Source organism: Poecilia reticulata, chromosome 23, assembly GCF_904066995.2.
Source record: "Poecilia reticulata chromosome 23, P_reticulata-male-v2, whole genome shotgun sequence".
Lineage (NCBI taxonomy): Eukaryota > Metazoa > Chordata > Actinopteri > Cyprinodontiformes > Poeciliidae > Poecilia > Poecilia reticulata.
Window position 1 is genome coordinate 8,107,519 of NC_088852.1, and position 17,976 is coordinate 8,125,494.

At 39.1% G+C, this 17,976-nt stretch overlaps 2 protein-coding genes across 9 annotated transcripts in view; both read right to left on the reverse strand.

The window, feature by feature from the left end:
* Positions 1-75: 75 nt before the first annotated feature.
* ucn3l (urocortin 3, like) lies at positions 76-2,046 on the reverse strand. The gene is made up of 2 exons (XM_008403293.3): positions 1,635-2,046; positions 76-1,410 (listed from the first exon to the last, which is right to left on the reverse strand). The coding sequence occupies exon 2, from the start codon at positions 1,398-1,400 to the stop codon at positions 930-932; it is 471 nt and encodes a 156-aa protein (XP_008401515.1). The 5' UTR covers positions 1,401-1,410; positions 1,635-2,046; the 3' UTR covers positions 76-929.
* An 862-nt stretch (positions 2,047-2,908) lies between these two features.
* The window catches only part of col7a1l (collagen type VII alpha 1-like), a 74,991-nt gene continuing 59,923 nt past the window's right edge, over positions 2,909-17,976 (reverse strand). For 7 of the 8 annotated variants that reach the window (XM_081603822.1, XM_081603821.1, XM_081603819.1 and 4 more), the window contains 27 exons: positions 17,446-17,976; positions 16,840-16,875; positions 15,425-15,451; positions 15,300-15,359; positions 14,794-14,919; positions 14,578-14,649; positions 13,822-13,857; positions 13,595-13,654; positions 13,447-13,491; positions 13,322-13,357; positions 12,118-12,153; positions 11,905-11,961; positions 11,269-11,340; positions 11,122-11,193; positions 11,001-11,036; positions 10,797-10,877; positions 10,589-10,642; positions 10,444-10,497; positions 10,076-10,138; positions 9,925-9,987; positions 9,688-9,804; positions 8,780-8,857; positions 8,213-8,266; positions 8,076-8,124; positions 7,297-7,536; positions 5,620-5,691; positions 2,909-4,603 (listed from right to left, as the gene is read on the reverse strand). In XM_081603822.1, the coding sequence (XP_081459948.1) occupies positions 4,374-4,603; positions 5,620-5,691; positions 7,297-7,536; positions 8,076-8,124; positions 8,213-8,266; positions 8,780-8,857; positions 9,688-9,804; positions 9,925-9,987; positions 10,076-10,138; positions 10,444-10,497; positions 10,589-10,642; positions 10,797-10,877; positions 11,001-11,036; positions 11,122-11,193; positions 11,269-11,340; positions 11,905-11,961; positions 12,118-12,153; positions 13,322-13,357; positions 13,447-13,491; positions 13,595-13,654; positions 13,822-13,857; positions 14,578-14,649; positions 14,794-14,919; positions 15,300-15,359; positions 15,425-15,451; positions 16,840-16,875; positions 17,446-17,976 (2,457 nt within the window). In that variant the 3' untranslated portion in view covers positions 2,909-4,373. Of the gene's footprint in view, positions 4,604-5,619; positions 5,692-7,296; positions 7,537-8,075; positions 8,125-8,212; positions 8,267-8,779; positions 8,858-9,687; positions 9,805-9,924; positions 9,988-10,075; positions 10,139-10,443; positions 10,498-10,588; positions 10,643-10,795; positions 10,878-10,964; positions 11,037-11,121; positions 11,194-11,268; positions 11,341-11,904; positions 11,962-12,117; positions 12,154-13,321; positions 13,358-13,446; positions 13,492-13,594; positions 13,655-13,821; positions 13,858-14,577; positions 14,650-14,793; positions 14,920-15,299; positions 15,360-15,424; positions 15,452-16,839; positions 16,876-17,445 lie in introns of those variants that run through there. The other variant, XM_081603823.1, reaches the window with a different exon arrangement.

Sequence of the window (17,976 nt, forward strand, 5' to 3'; positions counted from 1 at the left end):
AGTTATGTTTTGGGACAGTGGGAAAATATGTTATGTATCTCATCGTTTAATATTGTATGGAAAGAGCCAGCTGTGTGTAGTTACATCTGCTTTATTTCAGGAAAAATAATCCTTTATTGGAAAGTAGAAAAATAAGAGACATCTGATGACAACATACATTCACATGCATTTGCATTTTACTGTATTCATGATCTCTGCAGATGATTTGTACAGTGTTTTATTGTCAGCGAGTTGTTTGTGCCACTGTTTCGTGGGAAATTTGAGTAAAGGAAAACATTACACATTAAAAAAAAAAACAAACAGCAACGGCATTTATGCTCGCCCTAAAAACACCAAATCTAAATATGGGCAAAATCCTACATATCTCAATATTTTTTCTAACTTACTTTGCAGACATTAGTGCGCAAAGCTATAAAGAAACAAAAAACAATCGATAGATTATTGTTTTCTGGAATTAAGACCCCATATATCCAAGCTAATCACGTGACTTTACTCATATGGCACTATTTTATGTGGCACTAAAATATGGCACTAAGAATTTTTCATGTTTATCCTATGAGATTAAAATAAAAAATATTTAAAATCAAAAGTAATTTAGGCCAATTAAGCGTCATCCTAAGCAAAAAAAATAAATACTTCAGTCTATATCAAATGTTCACTTTGATGTATTTTAAAACTAAATTTAGTCATCTTTAGCGCCGTTCCATCCAGTTAGGTCAAATATCAGACAGGTTTCTCGCTGTGCTTTGATTTGTACAACAAAGACGATGTTAATTCACAAACATTGAAATCACCGCGGTTATGACATGGTTTCACCTGTTAGCGTGGACAATGTAGAGAAACGAGTCGTTGTTTATTCGAGGAAACAAAAAGTTATTGATTACATTTAGTCATTGCCCTCTGCCGAGTCAAAGTTTCTCCGCGTTTTCTCATTTCCTCCGTCCAATCTGCGCCAGGAGTCGCGCGTTCTCCGCCGCTTTTGCGCGCAGGTTCTTGGCTTTGGCCACGTCAAAGAGGACATTCATGATGTTGGTTGGGACATCCAGGGACAGGGTCAGTCTGCTCCTCCGGTCCCCTTTGATGTTGTTGCGGAGCATCTGCCCTCTGAGCTTCGTCCGGCTCATGAAGCGGTAGTTTGCGGGACTTGAAGTCCTTTTTTCCCGACTGGACTCTGCAGAGGACGAGGAGGTGGATGAGGAGAGATAGTCCGCGGACTGCAGGAGGGAAGCCCAGGCATCCACGGGGGAGTAGCCCGGCTCGCTCTCCTCACTTCGAGCCCCCAGAGTCATGTGGTCGTTGCACAGAAGGTCGGAGCCGCTCTGGTAGAGGCGCAGGCACAGGCTGGAGGTCGGTGCGCACAGGACGGAGAGCAGCAGCAGAGTCTTCAGGGACGACAGCATGCTGTGTCCTCTGGGACGAAAAGAAGAAGAAAAAAGAAGCGTAGAGGATGGAAATTAGTTAAAGCTACTCTTTCTCTACTTTTTTAAAAGGAGAAACAACCCACTTTTACTTTTTGGTGCGAGCAATATTTGAAATATAGCTTTTTGTTTTGAGTTAACCCCATTCTGATGAAGAGAAATAGGTCCCCAACACAAATGCATGCTAAAAAAACAAACAAACAAACATGTATTTACCTCTCTTGTCCTATGATAAAGAATACTCTTTTGGTTTGGAACCAGCCTTGGAAAGAGAAGCCAACAACCAGAAATCTTCCAGCCAATTTCTGAATTTCAAAACCCCCGACAAACTCTCAGTGTTTGGAGATCAACAGTGCGCACAGTCTGTCTGCCCGGCAGAGTGTCTTCCTTGTCCATTCCATTTAGTAGAATACTTCAAACTGCAGCCCTACGCCAGCAACAACGTCATTCCTTTGACATTTTGGTTTTTCTCCGAGCCGTCCCATTGGTCGTCATGCAGTGATGTAGTGGTTGAGGGGGAAAAAAATAAATAAATAAAAAAAGTTGCAATCTCTTTTTATGGACAGCAGTCATCACGACTTAGAAAACCCGACTTTGAAACGAGAAAGCTTTAAACCTGTCAGCACCATGGAGAGCTCCCTTTGAGCCAAAATTTCTTACGTTACTATAAACTTATGTAAGAGAAACTAGTGACTACTTTTTAAATATATGAAGAAGTAAACGTTTTTCAAACTGTGGTATGCTTTCTATTCATCTCCTTTTAGTTTCTAGGATTGCTGGGCAAACAAAAGTGGTCTATTGTCCAAGAAGAGAACAACTCTGAACTGGTTTAAGGCAGAGTTACAATGTCATGGTGTAGAGCAGAGGATATTTAGGAGCTACAATTGCAGTTTTGTTGATGTAACTTCAGGAAAAAGTGTTTGTCCAAAGAACTGAACAAGTGCGACAGAAACAAATACATGTCAAACTTTTTACATATATATACAATTATTCGCTCAAATTGAGAAGAAAGACCATTTTCTTAACCAATTTGATTATAAATCCTTATGGCAAGGACTAATGTTTTTTTTTTGTTTTACCAAGAGTTAATTTATGAATTAAAACTCCAGGGATTCCCACATAAAAGCTCAGGCTACAGACAAATGCAACAAGACCAAAAGGCATTAAGATGTGTTTATCAAATCGCAGAAATAGTAATGTATTAAAATGTTTTTTTGTAAACAGATGGAGGTGTGGCACTGTGAATGCAAGGCATAAAAAGTCATAATGTGGGTAATGTGAATGCAAGAACTGAACAAAATGAGGAGTTGGTCTCAAAACAGTAAGCCAAAACAAAAATAACTGTTGGGGAGAAAAAGGAAAAAAAAAAAAAAGTTTCTTTTTTTCGTTGTCATAAATTGTAGTTTGAAGAGAATTACACCCTAAACTACAAGATGGCAAAACAAACATAACAGAACCAATGATGGTAAAGACTGAATCAAAGCCATTCCTTTTATCAACTTAATTTATTTTCATTCATAAGAACTGAAGCATTCACAGCTCGATTAATTACACATTGTGACTGAAGACTTAAGTGTCCTCCCACTTCCCCTTCCCTGCAGTTGATCTCTAAAATTGATTTGCACGGCCCTCTTCAGTATTATATCTTCAGCATTACAGTTCTATAAGATACTTTGCAAATTCCTGTACAACAAGATCTTATTTTTAACCGTTTTTATGACAAAAGTGTCGATATTTGGGATGATTCATGCAAATGAGTTGGTTATATAAGAAATGTCTGATTGTTCCACCGTTGAATTGTTTCCCCGTTTCTTTCGGTGCTATTAAATTACAATGAGATGGTTAAAAATATGAAACAAAGCTGTCAGGAGGTTAATAATTGTTCAGCAGCCTCACCCAACCCCAAAGAAAAGTTCCACCCACCTCAACATTTGGTCAACTCCCACAACACCAGACATCCCTGCTTTACAGATCCAAAACTAAATTTCTTTCCTCTTCAGTTATGTTTGACTTTGCATTGGTCAGTCATTCAACATCCCAATGACGAGTCAACATTTGTGTATGCGATGTGGCAAAATGTGAAAAAGTTTAAGTGTACCTCTGCCAGGCACTGCATGTTGGATATTTGCAAAGCATTTTGGAGAGTGGGAGTAGATCACGGGGGCAGAATCGTGACCAACACGAAGGAAGCCTGAGGGTGATTGTTCATGTAAGCATTTTCTGATAGCTTGGTCATGTTTTCTACTTTTAGTAATCAACCTAAGACCCATCCAATCAGACATCTCGCATAAATAGTCAGAAGAGTTAAAATAATGTCTCAACTTTCCAATCTCCGCCTTCCCACCGTGGTTTAATGTGCGTTTTCAAAAAGGAGGGAAAAGGTCCCAGTTACTGAGCGCCCACACATTGGAATCCCCTGCCACAGCCGAGACTGTATGATGTAGATTGGTTGGGCCCCCGTTGGCCTCTCATCTGGCTCCCTGCCCGGCCCACTACACCCCCCCACCAAACAAACATATGTGGTGATGACAGAGACAGCAGGAAATCAGCCACCGGCTTCGTATTTTTGCAGACTGCGTCATGTAGGGCTTGAAAAAGGTGACCGCGATCTGCAGTAATGAGGTGAAAACGGAATCAGGTGTAGTAAAAATCACACACATATAACCAGTTTTTTTTTTATCAGTAGCATTAATTAAAATCACATAAAAAAAAACTCAATCGACGTCAGTCAGTTTCACCAATAAAACTAATGCAGGAAAAAGTACAGGCTCTAGCATACTGTTGCTCACATTTCAATTCTGTCTACTTGTAAAAGTCCAGAAATCAAACTGCTTTCACAAAAAGAAAAAAGAAAATCTATAAATAAAAGAAATACAGAAAACAAAAAGAGTGTATCTTCAGTAACGCCACACTGACGGACAGGAACCGCGCCAAAGCTGAATTTTCGTCACTGCATCAGCTGTCTGAAGGTAGGTCCTCCATCAGAGCTGACCGAGTTTCTGTAACTCTGCTCTTTGTTCCACATAGACTCTCACAGTCCTGTTTAGATGGGAATCGGTTTTGGTTGCCACCACAGCCGCCGTATACAAAAGGCCTGCATTCCCCCGACTGGCCGTGGAAATACCAGACAAGAGCGTATTCCGAACAAGCTCCTTCTGACATTGGTAGCAAACAGCGATCTGTCACTGAAAGCACAAGTGAGGTAAAGAAGAATCATTTTGAGGAGAAAAATGTGGGACATTTAAACATTTAACCGATTTACATACTCCATTTGGATTTATTTTTATACTTAAACACTCACAGACACACAGAAAGAAAGTGTAGCGGGAGAGGAAGGAGAAAATGAAAACACAAGGAAGAAAGGAAAAAGTTGGGACAGACTGGATGTGGAAACATCTTTCAGCAGCTAAGAGAATAAAACTATAAGACTATAAGGCCAGTTCTATCATGAACAAGTAGTGGAAGAATTCAGAATAAAATCACATTGCATGACCCTCATGCAATTTGTCCATTAGTGAGAGATCCTTTATTGACAGGCTACTGGATTTTAAACAGACAGAGGGACATTATCCCCACCAACAACCTTTAGACAAGTCTTTGCACAGGTTTACATGTAAACATACAAGAGCACATTTTTTAGGATTTCACAAATTTCAGTAGTTGGGGAATGCAAGTTCTTAGAGAGTCATGATGTGAAAAATATTTTCCAATAGTGCCCAATTAGAAACCAACTTCAGCATCATGTACGGTAATTGTTGTTTCACATACAATCCCAGGTAAAAATTTCAAATTGTGTCATTATAGATAAAAAAAAGACGAGCAAATTGGAAGAAGTCAATTAAAAACCTCATTGCACACCTACTGCTTTTATAATGAACATAAGAATGAGACCATAAAGCAAATGATTGTTGCTGCTATGTAGGTTATTAAAATGTGTTAATTTTTATTCTGTTGGATGAATTTTCACATCGCACCCCATGACATGTTCTCTATTTGTCGCTGTATTTACTTAAAACGAAGAGCCAACAAGTAGAAAATTATTTTTTAGGTTCAGATACTTAATAGCACACATACATTAAAGCATAAACTGTTTCAGCTCATGTATGAAAAAGGGTTAAAGTAAAAAAAAAAAGAAAGACTGAGCAAATAATCAAAGGAATTGGCTGAAACAGGAAGAAAATTGGAAGTCTTGGCCACTCACCATCATCCTTAGAGCCAGACATTCGTCTTCTCTTCCTCTCTCTCAACTTCACAGCCCATCCCTCGTGAGATTCTAAAGACAGAAATGCGTCTAATCAGAAGCTGAACATTGCGCTGAACTCAGCCATCAAAGACGAACACATAGCCACTCTCTTTGGACCAGCACCTAATGAGCGCCAGCGGCATTTTGGACTCATTTGAATGCCGTATGAGGGTGTCATGGAGCGTCCTTTCATTCATTTTTCAACATTGTTATGCAAACTTTAAACTTAAAGTTCTGGGGGAATTCACAGCTAATATTTAGGTTTTTGAAGAAACCTTCAAATATGACAAGCAATCAATTTCTTTCTTTATTTTTTTTTTTAAAAAAGGTGGGAGATGGAGTTTATAGTACTGAAAGGAACAAAACAAATTTACTAACTGTATTTGGGAAATGTAAATTAAGACTTCAAAATCAATTGTTTGGTGGTCCCAATAAAATTCAACTAGATTACTGAGCAAAAAGTACATTAACAACAATGTAGTAGTGAATAAGTCTAGGTTGGGAGGAAAATTGTGCATTGTTGTTGTTTTTTTTTGTTTAAATTGCAAATAAAAATCTGCAAAACTTGATGCACATTTGTATTTTGGTCACTCAGAGTGAATGCTTTGCAGAACAACCTGTTGCTGTGTAAAATGTAAACATCTTTTGAGGTCTGTTTCTCCTTTACTCTTCTATAGACCAACATTTTTTCCACCCCAATCGCTCAGGAAGCAGTCGAACATGAAACTGCTTTGATCTACACAATGTCTTTGTAGTACTGGCTCATATGTTCTGATATAGCCTCTAGCACCCTTTAAAAAAAACTAAATTGAAGTGAGAGAACAACAAAAAATTACTGGTTAAAAAAAAACAACTGCACTGATTTAATTTTGCACTGGATTATTTTAAACCCTTCAATTGCGGCAGTCGGATAGGCGAGTCTTGCATCAGCATTTTGCCCGAGGGTGGATTTTTCAAAGTGCAAACACATCAAAATTTATGCAAGAGAAACCCAACTGAGGTAGTTTGGTTGCCGTACCATTAGACATGTCACCTTATCAGTGGTAAAGCAAGAACACAGTGCAGATCCTGGTTAAAAACAATAGTTATGTAATTCCATGTATAATTTCATAATTACCATGGAATGGAAATATTGGTCAAATGAATAAAATGTTAAATATACATTCATGTGTATTCATAGTCATGTTAGTGCATATTGATTTTTTTAATTTTTTTTTTACCTGAAGCTAGAATTACAAATAAAGCAGGAAGGATTTCTGCCTGTGGATGTTTTCTCATTAATTGGAGTGTGACTTGATAATAAAAAGTGTATATTTACATTTCTGAAACATGTCACGCACATGACGCATTCTCCATTTTTAAGTCGAATTACGTTCAAGTACTTCACGTTATCAGAACCAGTCAGAGTGCACTAATGATACCATTTGCTTGAAAATCTCCACCACCATAAAAAAAAAAAAAAAAAAACACAGACAGGACATTTTAAATGTCCACCACACAGCTGCTCCACATAAGTTTGAGTTGTGTGCTCATTTAGTCCCACTTTTGGTCACACTGCAGCTGAGCAATCTGTGAGCTTGGCCAGAGGGTTCAAATCTGCTGACATTTGTGTTGCAGTTTTTTTTTTTTTCTTACCAGTGTGATTTCGTGAGCTCCTGGCTTCTTCCAGATTCAGTGGAAGAGTACTTGGAATTTCTTCCATGTTGCTGCTGGATTCTTGTTTTTGAAAGTCGTGTCTCGTCCTTTCTTCGCGAAGTTCGGTCCCAGTAGAGACGGTCATTGCTAAATCTTTGGGCTTATTGGTAGTTTCGCCACCAGTTATCACGTACGATGCGTCCGGATCCACAGACTTTACCATAAACTTGTACTCCAGCCCTGAAAAAAACAAAACAAAAAAGTGACACAATCAACGGTATATTATCAAGTAACAGAACATTTTTAATCCTGAACATCTCTTGGGTAGACAACTGTGGTGTGAAAAGATAAAAGTTGACAAGAAAATGTCGCGGTTGTCTTGTAGGTGAACAGAATTTTTTCGGGGGCAGGTGTCCCTCTTAATCGTAGTCGCGTGTTTGTGAATGGCTCTAATGTTACTGGCACCATGGTGTGTGTTCCTCTGAGAGAACATAACAGATGGCTCAACGCACAGGGGTGCCATGTTGCTGCCACAGGAGCTTGACAGCAAACAGCCACACACACACACACACACACACACACACACACACACACACACACACACACACACACACACACACACACACACACACACACATGCTTGCACACACACCAACACGCACACAGACACTGTCAGAATACGTAGACCTCCCTGAAAGAACATGTTTATTCAGTTTTGGACAAAATACAGAGTGAAGTAAATGCGTAAAGCATGGCTTCGGCGCCGTGGAGCCTCTTACCGCACTTTTCAACCACCTCCTGGTTGACGAGCTCCTTCACTTCTTCAGCCTTCACAAAGATAAAAGCAGCATTTAGGTGGTCAGTTATTCAAAAAGGTTTAAAAAAAAAAATGAACGGAAATATTCAGCTGACATACTGATAGTCCAGGTTCTCCTTTTTCCCCCTTTGCTCCTTCCATACCCTCTGAACCCTGGTGGTAACAAAACATGAGCACTTTCACTTTAAGGATTTACAGAATGTCACATAAACACTAACATGGTACGGTTGTACATACAAGAAATGTTATGATTTTTGTTTTTTCCCAAAAACAAACATTTCTAACCTATTTTCAACCACTCCAAGTTGTTGCAGCAGCAACACTAAGGGATACTTTTACATAATACAAACTAAATTTAAATCAAGTCTCCATGCTAAATCAAACATGACGAGTAACTATTTCTTTGACCACTACACAAATTTAGTAGCAAAAACCTGATAATATCCTGGTTGTTCTTAGCTTTTTTAAAAATGAAGTGTAAAAATAAAATATTATCTACACAAAACTCTTTAGTAAAAAAAAAAAAAGGAAAAAAATAACATTTTTATTTATCTTTATGCTTTTTGAAAGGCATAACTAGAAGTCTCAGTAGATCGCTTTGGGCCCAAAGCTGGATAAACCACTGATATAAGGAATGAACAAACAGCTTTCAAGTATAGATCTCACAGTTTCTCCTCGCAGTCCTTGGGTTCCTGGTACCCCCCTCTGGCATGGCCTCGTTTTGCCTCTCCTGCCCCGCTCACCCTAGTTAGTAAAAGTACAAAAAGGAAAATGCATCTTTTAAACAAAGCCTCCCCGCAAGACAAAACCCATGACACCCAGTCAAATGCAGAACCGCTCCACACTTGTGAGAGACGGATCAGTTTAGATGCACCTTTGGAATATCCTCATCAGTATTTTCAAGCCACTCTGCGTTAACACGGAAAGTCCGGTAATTGTTGCTGAAAGGATGTAATTGAGTAAGATATTACTTGAAGGGTGCAGACAAGAATAGATCTCAGTGTGCGCGCGTGTGTGTGTGTGCGCGTGTGGGTGTGTGTGTTAATTTGGGACGTGTCTCCGCTGTCTTCAGAGCCCCGGCACGCCTAGCACACGCTGTCGTTCCCTCACGAAGGCACGATGATGACTGTAATCAAGCTCCGCTCGTCCCCATCACCGTGTCACACATTCAGTCCACCCCGTTGTGTTTTTACATGAAGTGGAGAAATTTAGTTGGCAAATGAGAATATTTGGGAGAGAGTCTGTTTGACTCTAATAATTCTCTGTTGGATTCTCTTTTTTTGGGGGGGTTGGAGGTGGAGGGTTATATTTTGGTCATGAGATATGTAGCAAAAAAAAAAAGAAAAAAAGAAAAAAAAAAGCCCAATCTAAGGTGAAGGTTGCATTTTAGAAAATGAGAATTATAAAGACAGAAGGGTTTAAGCTCAGGCTAAAACAGGCTGTCTAAGTGATGCACAATTTAAAACCGGGCGACATTATTGGCTCGTGGTGTCGATACACAGTTAAGTTTACTGCGAATAAGTACCAGTTTAAATGAACACAAACCACACAGCCCCAAAGGTGGGTTGAAGTACCTTAGGTCCCGTATCCCCATGAGGACCAGGGGCTCCGAGTGGTCCCTCGTCTCCATCTAGTCCCGGACTGCCAGCTGACCCCTTGAAGCCCGGAAATCCGGGGAAACCTGCAGTACCCTAAATTGGGCAAAAGAATTGATGTGTGGGGTTTAATTGAGGAAACAAAGATTACTAATGCATGATGTTACAGAAACTATAAAAATGTATCCAGTGTGATGTTACATTGAATTTGCAAACCTTATCCCCTTTCTCTCCTGGGTCACCATCAGCACCATTGGTCCCTCCAACTCCTTTGTCCCCCTAAGATTTTATACATACAGAAAAAATGAGTGCGTGCATCTCTGGAAATGCTGTTAAATGGAAATATGAGTGGATTTGTTGTGTCCACCTTGCGTCCTGTGAGTCCATTACGTCCTGGTAAACCTGCACTGCCAGGCACACCTGGATCTCCCTGTTTAGGAGATGAAATATTTGCTGCTTGAACAGTTGCATACGTTACATTACAGCTACAAACCCAAATGTATTTTATTGGGATTTTATGTGACGGATGAGCACAAAGCAGAGCTGAAGATAAAAGATAACTGTTATGTTTTTTTAAATGCTAATCAATAAAGTGCATTCAGCCACACCCAGGCAATCACACACAATCCCCCCAAAAAGTTTCTAGTTATTGTGACAAAATGTGAAAAAGTCACATGAACTTTTCCACATTTTGATTTCATACGATATCATGAGAATCATAAAGCTAAAGCTAACCTTTTCGCCGTCTAGCCCGGGATTACCGGTGCGTCCAGGAAACCCTCTGAAACCCTGGGAAAGGTTGAGGCAAACTGGAAACTCAATCACACCAGGAAACAGCAAAGAGAATACTGAACTACAAAGACATAACGAATGTCTAAACCTTTTCTCCCTTCGCCCCCATTTCTCCCGCTAGGCCGGGTTCTCCTGGATCGCCCTGTGAAAAACAGATTAATCAGATACACAACAGTAATAAGAGGCTACATCTATTTAATCCACATCTATAAAATGCCATACTGCAATAATCTTTAGCAAGAATTGTGAGACTAAAAATTGTCAATATTTCGTTTAGTACTTTTGTTTCATAATACCTGATCACCCTGCATGCCTTGAAGTCCAACATCTCCTTTGTCGCCTTTTTCTCCATCCACCCCATGCTGTCCATTGAGCCCCTAGAATGAATAAAAAACTGGAGTTATTGCGCATCATCACTTAATTAACTTCTGGTCAATAACTCTGTTGAGACAGACTTATTTTACCAATTGAAGATTTAGAAATGACTACTGATTTGTTACCATCTCTCCATTCAGCCCCGGCTCTCCAGGTTCCCCCTATGAAAAATTGCGACCATCTTTATCACAGCGCTGTCAAACAGCAATGCCCACTGAATCTCATGTTGCAGCATGTCATGCTCACTTTCTGGCCCACCGGTCCTCGCGCTCCAAATCGGCCCAATGCCCCTTTAGTGCCCGCATCCCCTTTAAGGCCCTGATCAGATTGATCAAAAATGCGTTTATGTGACAGTCAGAATTCAGCCACCGAGAGTGAAACTTAATTTGTTACCTTTACTCCTGGAGGACCGTCCTCACCCTTCTCTCCTTTATCCCCGTCGAAACCTGGTAGACCCCTCTCCCCCTAAAACAACATTTCCAATACCTTTTTTGTAGTTCTTTTAATACCATCACTACTGCAACCAATATGATATTTCTCCCCTAGTAAGTAGATGTACACACATTTTTTTCTGAATGTAAGTGAGTTGCACAGCCGCTAAACTGTTTCTTCAAGTCACAGTTCCAGTAAAACATATAAGTACTGGAACATACAGTGTATGTTACTTATAAATAAGTGAAACACGTTTGTCGTTTTTTCAGGATGCTGCCTAAATAAATGTAATGGATTCTTTCTATCAATTATGGATCATCTGAACACAAACTGCATACATTAGCAGAAGACCATTCAGAAGAATTCCGGCTAATAAATTTGACGTATTCTTGAAAACACCGTTTTCTTCATTTTGCAGAAACCAGGTTGTGAAGTCATGGCCATTTTTTCTACATATGGATTAAACCAAAGGTCTGCAAACTCAAAAGTGTGCCATGAGCTGTTCTATAGAATCGAAAACAACCTTGAAAATACTTCAAACACAATTTAATTTGCTTTGCAACAGAAGAAAGGCCTACACAATAAAGAGGATCTCACCGCGTCCCCTTTGGAGCCCTTGAACCCGCGAGGTCCTTGAATCTGAAGTACGTTCCCCTGCAGGATGGTATTAATTTGTGAAGTCATGTCAGAAATAAAAAATATATATATATAAAAAAAAATTGATTTGGGCAAAATATTATATTGAATATGAAGGCGAAGCCTCTTTAAAATTTCAACTGAAACGGGATGCAGTGTGTGTAAATTTCATACTCTCTCTCCTCTGAGTCCAGGTACGCCGCGGTCTCCCTGAAAAGAAGCGGAGCTGCGTCTCATATATTCCGAAATGCAATCATTTTCATCCGAAATGTCAATACATGTTTCATATTTCATGACTCTTTGCTGCTGGAAAGCAAAACTCAGCATCGTCAAACACACAATCTACCATTGACAAATCTCAAAAGACTCACAAATAATTCCTACAATCATTGATGGAATCGCTCACTGAAATCTAGAGAGAAAATAAATACATGAGCAGATGACCGACAATAAAACAGAACTTTCCAGGCCTTTGTGTTTAGATTTAATAGAGAAATCATGTCAACGTTATCTTTGGGTTATGTTTTACTTAAATATTTGGAGGGGAAAAATATCTGCAGGTTACTCTGGTCTTTGAGTTAGAGGCGGGAAAAAAATGCAGTAAGAATATATTATTAGGTCGACGGTTTTGAACGGCTTCAGATGAGACTCTTAGCTTAAAATGAGACAACAGAACCTGCCCTGCAGTGAAGAACAAGACTAAGAGAAATGAAGCATTTTTCATTCTGACCCAACTTTACAGATAAAGCAAGTCTTCTGCATACCTACATAGTTTTTCTTTCTTTTTTTTTTTGTTGTTTTTTTTGTTTGACGTAATCAAATAGCTTTTCGACAAAACGTCCATATTTCAGTCAGGAAATGAGTCTTAATCCGTCATCTTGCCTCAGTGATATCAGTGTCATAATGACAATGGAAACATCCTCCTTACATCCCCTGTCAGCATTAAGATGACAAATTCAGTGTAAATTAAGACAACATAAGGGTTTATCTGCAGCATCATTAAGCAGCTACACCAAAATGCTCCATAATCCATAAGGAGAAAGTTTAAGCTACATGGTAGCAGTTTTATTTATATCTTTTTTGAGTGATACCTTTTGATACATCCATCGTGGTTTATGGGATCTTGTCTTTTTGTATTAAACTTTTTATGCTTTATTTTCTCTGGTATTTTTTTTTTCTTTAAATCACAAGACAAACATTTGAGTCCACTGAGCGCTTTATGTAATAAAGGAGAAAGCTCAATACTGAATTTAATAAAAGTAATGACTATAAAAATATCCATCTTTGCCAACATGCATTAACACAAAATGTCAGCCACGAACGTATCATTTTAAAAATCTTTAAATTAATATCAGGTAATATCGTAAATGCCTCTCACCTTTTCTCCTTTGTTGCCACGTAAGCCTTTTGAACCCTGGTCGAAGAATTGAAAAACAAAAAATTAAAATCTAACAGATTGATTAGATATTTGTGTCACTTACAAAGAAGAGAGAAGTTTCTCACAATATGACCGGGGCTTCCTTTAACACCTGCGGTTCCCCTTTCACCCTGAAAAGAAAACTCTGTAAATATCCCATAAAGCACCAACTATGTCAAGTTAAACTATATAAACACATCAACAATAGACGATGAAACGATGCAGAGAGCTCACCTGTCTGCCTGGTGGACCAGGAACTCCTCTGGCACCGGGCTGACCTGGAATGCTGTCACCCTGGTGAAATATTTTGGTACATTTGAGACGTTTTGTTTGCTCGATATATTTATAGTTTTTAAGACTTCAACAATGAAAATTCTAAGAAACTAAGAAATCGAACACGCCATAAGTTTACTCATTATGTGTAAGACAAAAAATAAATTAATCTAGATCACCGTTGTTACCTTTTCTCCTTTGACACCAGGTACTCCAGGAAGACCCTTCAAAGAGAAGATGGTAAATTTGGTTCTGTTCAGGCAATCAGTCAGACGAAACAGTGTGAAAAGGCTAAATGTTCCTTTAAAAAGTGGTGATTTTACATGAAAACAAAAACTATAAGGACATCCTATTCAAAGTTCACCCTTCCAGTAAGAAACGTTCTCATATTAATGTTTCATCTTGTTTAAATAAAGTGATTTTATTGCCCTTAAATAACAAGTAAGGTTGTTTCGTTCACAGAATGAACATGATTCTACCTAAAACCAAATGCAAAGGCAAATCTTTGTCTGAAACAACATCACTGAAATGATTCTTGTTGCCATCTGCCGGTCTTCAAAACCAGTCAAAGGAAAGTTTGCCCCTGCTTCACTTTTACCTAGAAAATGTTTGAGGAGTTTCTTCACCGTTTCAAGTCACTGCATAGAATCCAAATGAGATGAAGATCTTTGTCTCGACTGGCCAGGATGTAACATTTCCCAAAGTGCAACATTTCCATTTTTTAACTACTTTTAGCATCTTCTGGAATTTTTTAATTCCTAAATATCATCTCCCCAAAGTCTTTAATGAATGTATTGTCAGCTTTAATTGTGCAACTTTAGCTTTTGTTATTGTTAAAACTGATAATAAATCACAATTGATAAACAAACACAAGTTTTGTTTGTTTGCAATGACTAAAGTTAGCGTAAAAGACAGAAATTAGAAAAAGGAACGTTTCTTCATACATCAGGTCCTGGTGCACCTCTGGGTCCTGGGGGTCCAGTCGATCCATTCTTCCCTCTTTTACCCCGCTCACCCTACATCAACACACAAAGCTTTAACATTAGAACCTTTCCATGTTTCTTTGTATTTTTCTATGTTCGAGCCAATTTCATTCCGGAATGAAAGAGAATATTGAATTTCTCTGAAGTGTTTTTGAAGCTTAACTTATAATTGTTTACCTCTCTGCCTGGCTCTCCTGGATCTCCAGGAGGCCCCTTGAGTCCTGGGATACCCTGTATTCCTGCATTTCCATTAATACCCTGGATGCCCTGCGCTCCTGGAGGTCCTGGCTCACCCGGCTCACCCTGAGGCGACAATTTGAGGCGTGTAAAAAAAAAAAAAAAACGCAGAGAAGAACTGAAAGTTTGGAAGAACAAACACTCAGGTAGGCACTGGTTCCATGTAATGCGATTATTCGGCTCTTTTATCACATTTGAATAATTGCTTTCGGTTCAAGTCGTTCTCGCAAAGGAAAAGCTCAAGCACAGATTTAAATGCGGGAGTGAGTCACAGGACCAATTAATTCCCTGGATTAAAACTGCAATGAGAAACAAAGTCAATTAAAATTAATGTTAAAGAAGACTGCAGGGACTGATTGGTTTTCCAAGAATTTCTAAGTAAGCTATCAGTTAATTGCTGGTATAATATTTGTTTGTTTTCTTTTTAATAAGGAGGGAAATTTCACCTTTTGTCCTGGGGGACCGGCTTGACCCTCTGGCCCTCTATGCCCAATACCTGGCTCCCCCTATAAAAAAAATAAAAAAAATGCATCATCTAAACATAATGGGTTACAATTTTTAACAACTTTACCTTTTGTCCTTTTTCACCAATTTCCCCCTAAAAAAAAACAAAAAAAAAAACGTCATCAGAACATCATAGTTAGGGAAATAAATTGAAGGGTAACTTTTTTACAGTAGCCAAATAAGCAAACGCAGAGGAATTTCACATTAAAAAACAAAAAAAAAAACAAGGGTTGTCAGCATGTTTAACAAGGGGAATTATTAATGCCTGCTTTAATCTCTCTCAGAGTCGTACAGAAATAGAGCAGAGGAGACATCAAAGGCCCGGATTCGAATGGCGTTGCTGACAGGCGAGACGGGAGAGACGCTCTCCCCGAGCTCTGATGTCATTTACTGATGCCGTGTGGATCGGCAGCGGGGCAAGCCATGATATTTTTATGAACTGGTGGCACATTTCATTCAGCAAATGTTGACCTTGCTTCGCGCTCCCATGATGATGACAACGCTGATTTCAGAGCGATAACAATGACTCAGTAAATCGTAACAGAACTGAAAAACTATTCTCTCCCCCCCTTGAAGTTTTATTTTATCCACAAACCTGACTGTATTTATTTTATGGGAAAGACCAACAAAACATACTGCAGACTGAACGGAATGAGGGAGAGTAATAGAACTTCGACATTTTATTTACTCTTCTAGTTATATAATACTTGGTGTTGGTCCATCGCATAAACTCCTAGAGAAATCTATGTTTTAAAATGTGTTACACATAAATACGTTTTCAAGGCTCTCTATTTTTTACATTTCCATGTTTGCAGTTAAACCTAGTTCACTTGAATCACTACCATTGCATGTTTAAAAGAAAGAGTCAAAGCCATTAACCCTGAAAAGACAATGCGTTGCTAAATTAGCCCATCTCTCTGTGGTTGCAGGAAGGGCAGTGATGGCTCTTTAAATTGGTCTTGATTAAAATATCCCCCAACAGCCACCTGATGAACTGTCATTTTTCTTTTACATAATGTCAATCAACGCAACATCCGTGCGGTTAGTAATCAGAAAATAGAAACGATGCTTCGGGGGACAGGAAGCAGTTTTCTGCAGGATGCAGCTGAACTCTGTCTCACATCAACGGTCGTTCACAACAATCAGGCAAAAAGACGAAACAGAACAAAACAGAAGATGTATTTTCATAATGTTTTACGTTCACTGATCTTCAGATGACTGAATACCTACAGTCATAATTTCCGGCCTCAAATTATGATTTTAAAATGTTCTTCCAGAAAAATACAACAAAATGTGCACAGGATCAAAGTTATGCATATAGTTTTAAACTTTGCTGCTTTGTTGAGTGGAAAAGGCCAATTAACTCAACAGAAATAAATCTGCTTCACTTTTAAACCTGTAAGACTTGGATATAAATAAGCATTTATACATTGTTTTGTGTTATAGGTTATCCTTTTAATCTTAAAATAAACCAGTAGTCACCTTTGGTCCCGGTTTTCCATTCTCGCCTGGCTGCCCCTGTCACAGAAATGATCAATGTAAATTATTAACTAAATCTTTTCATTTCAAACATGCACAACGCATTCAAAATTATGCCTTGGTATAATTAATATGGCCTTCAAAGCAAAGCTCTGCGATTAAAATATCACTACTGGGACTAAATATATGTTGTGCAGAAAACTGGGGAAATGATTTTGATCATTGATTAGATTAATTACATTAACCAGTTGAGCAACAAATTAGATAGCCGAGGTAAAAATGAAATTGTTGGTCTAGAAACAATCTGATGTTTTGCTTCAGCTGTTTTTCCTACATAAATGTTTACAGGGTGAACTTTTTGATTTTGATTGAGAAGCAAACCTCATTTGAATCATTAGTGTGAACGCCATCTGTTGCATCTTGATTAAACAGAAAAAGAAGAGTCCAGTTATGTGTTGCATTGTATGTGGCCCATGTACTTTTACATTTTGCGATAAAAATGTTTAATGGGACGAGTTTCCACAAATGACTACTTGCACACAAACCTTTCCTATTATTCGCAGAGTGAATATATTAGTGTACTTAGATGAGTCACCTTTGGGTTCTTACCTTCAGAAAAAAGTACTGTGGAGGATACGGGTATGGCTGTCCAGTTTCTTCACTGTAGCCTCCCCCCCTTTCCCTCTCCATCTCCGCCCTCCGCCGTTCCCACTCCTCCCTCTCCCTCTCATAGTCTCTCTCTACTTCCTGTTCTGTTTTCTCGCCCTCCACATCTTTCTCCTCTTCCATCTTCTCTCTCTCCGTCTCACGTTCGGCCTCCCTCTCCTTTTCCAGCTCCTCTCTTTCCCTCTCCATTTCCAGCCTCTCCTTCTCTCGCTGCCTCTCCAGCTCCTCTTCGGTTTCTCTCTCGCGATCGACATCATCTTCCTCCGTCTCCCAGTCGTAGTCGCCACTCCTCTCCTCCTCCACCTCGTAGACCGGATCGGGGTCGGCATCTGGTTCTGCTACAGTTACTCCCTCAGTCAGATCTGCTCCAAACATCGTCTCTCCATTTGCATCACTGTATATCTCCTCCTCTCCCGTTTCTTGCCTCTCCCTACTTGCATGTGCCTGAGCTTTGAGATTGTTGAGCTTTCGTCT

What these genes read in the sequence shown, in the direction of transcription:
- ucn3l (XM_008403293.3), bottom strand. Translation starts at nt 1,400, where the DNA reads ATGCTGTCGTCCCTGAAGACTCTGCTGCTGCTCTCCGTCCTGTGCGCA.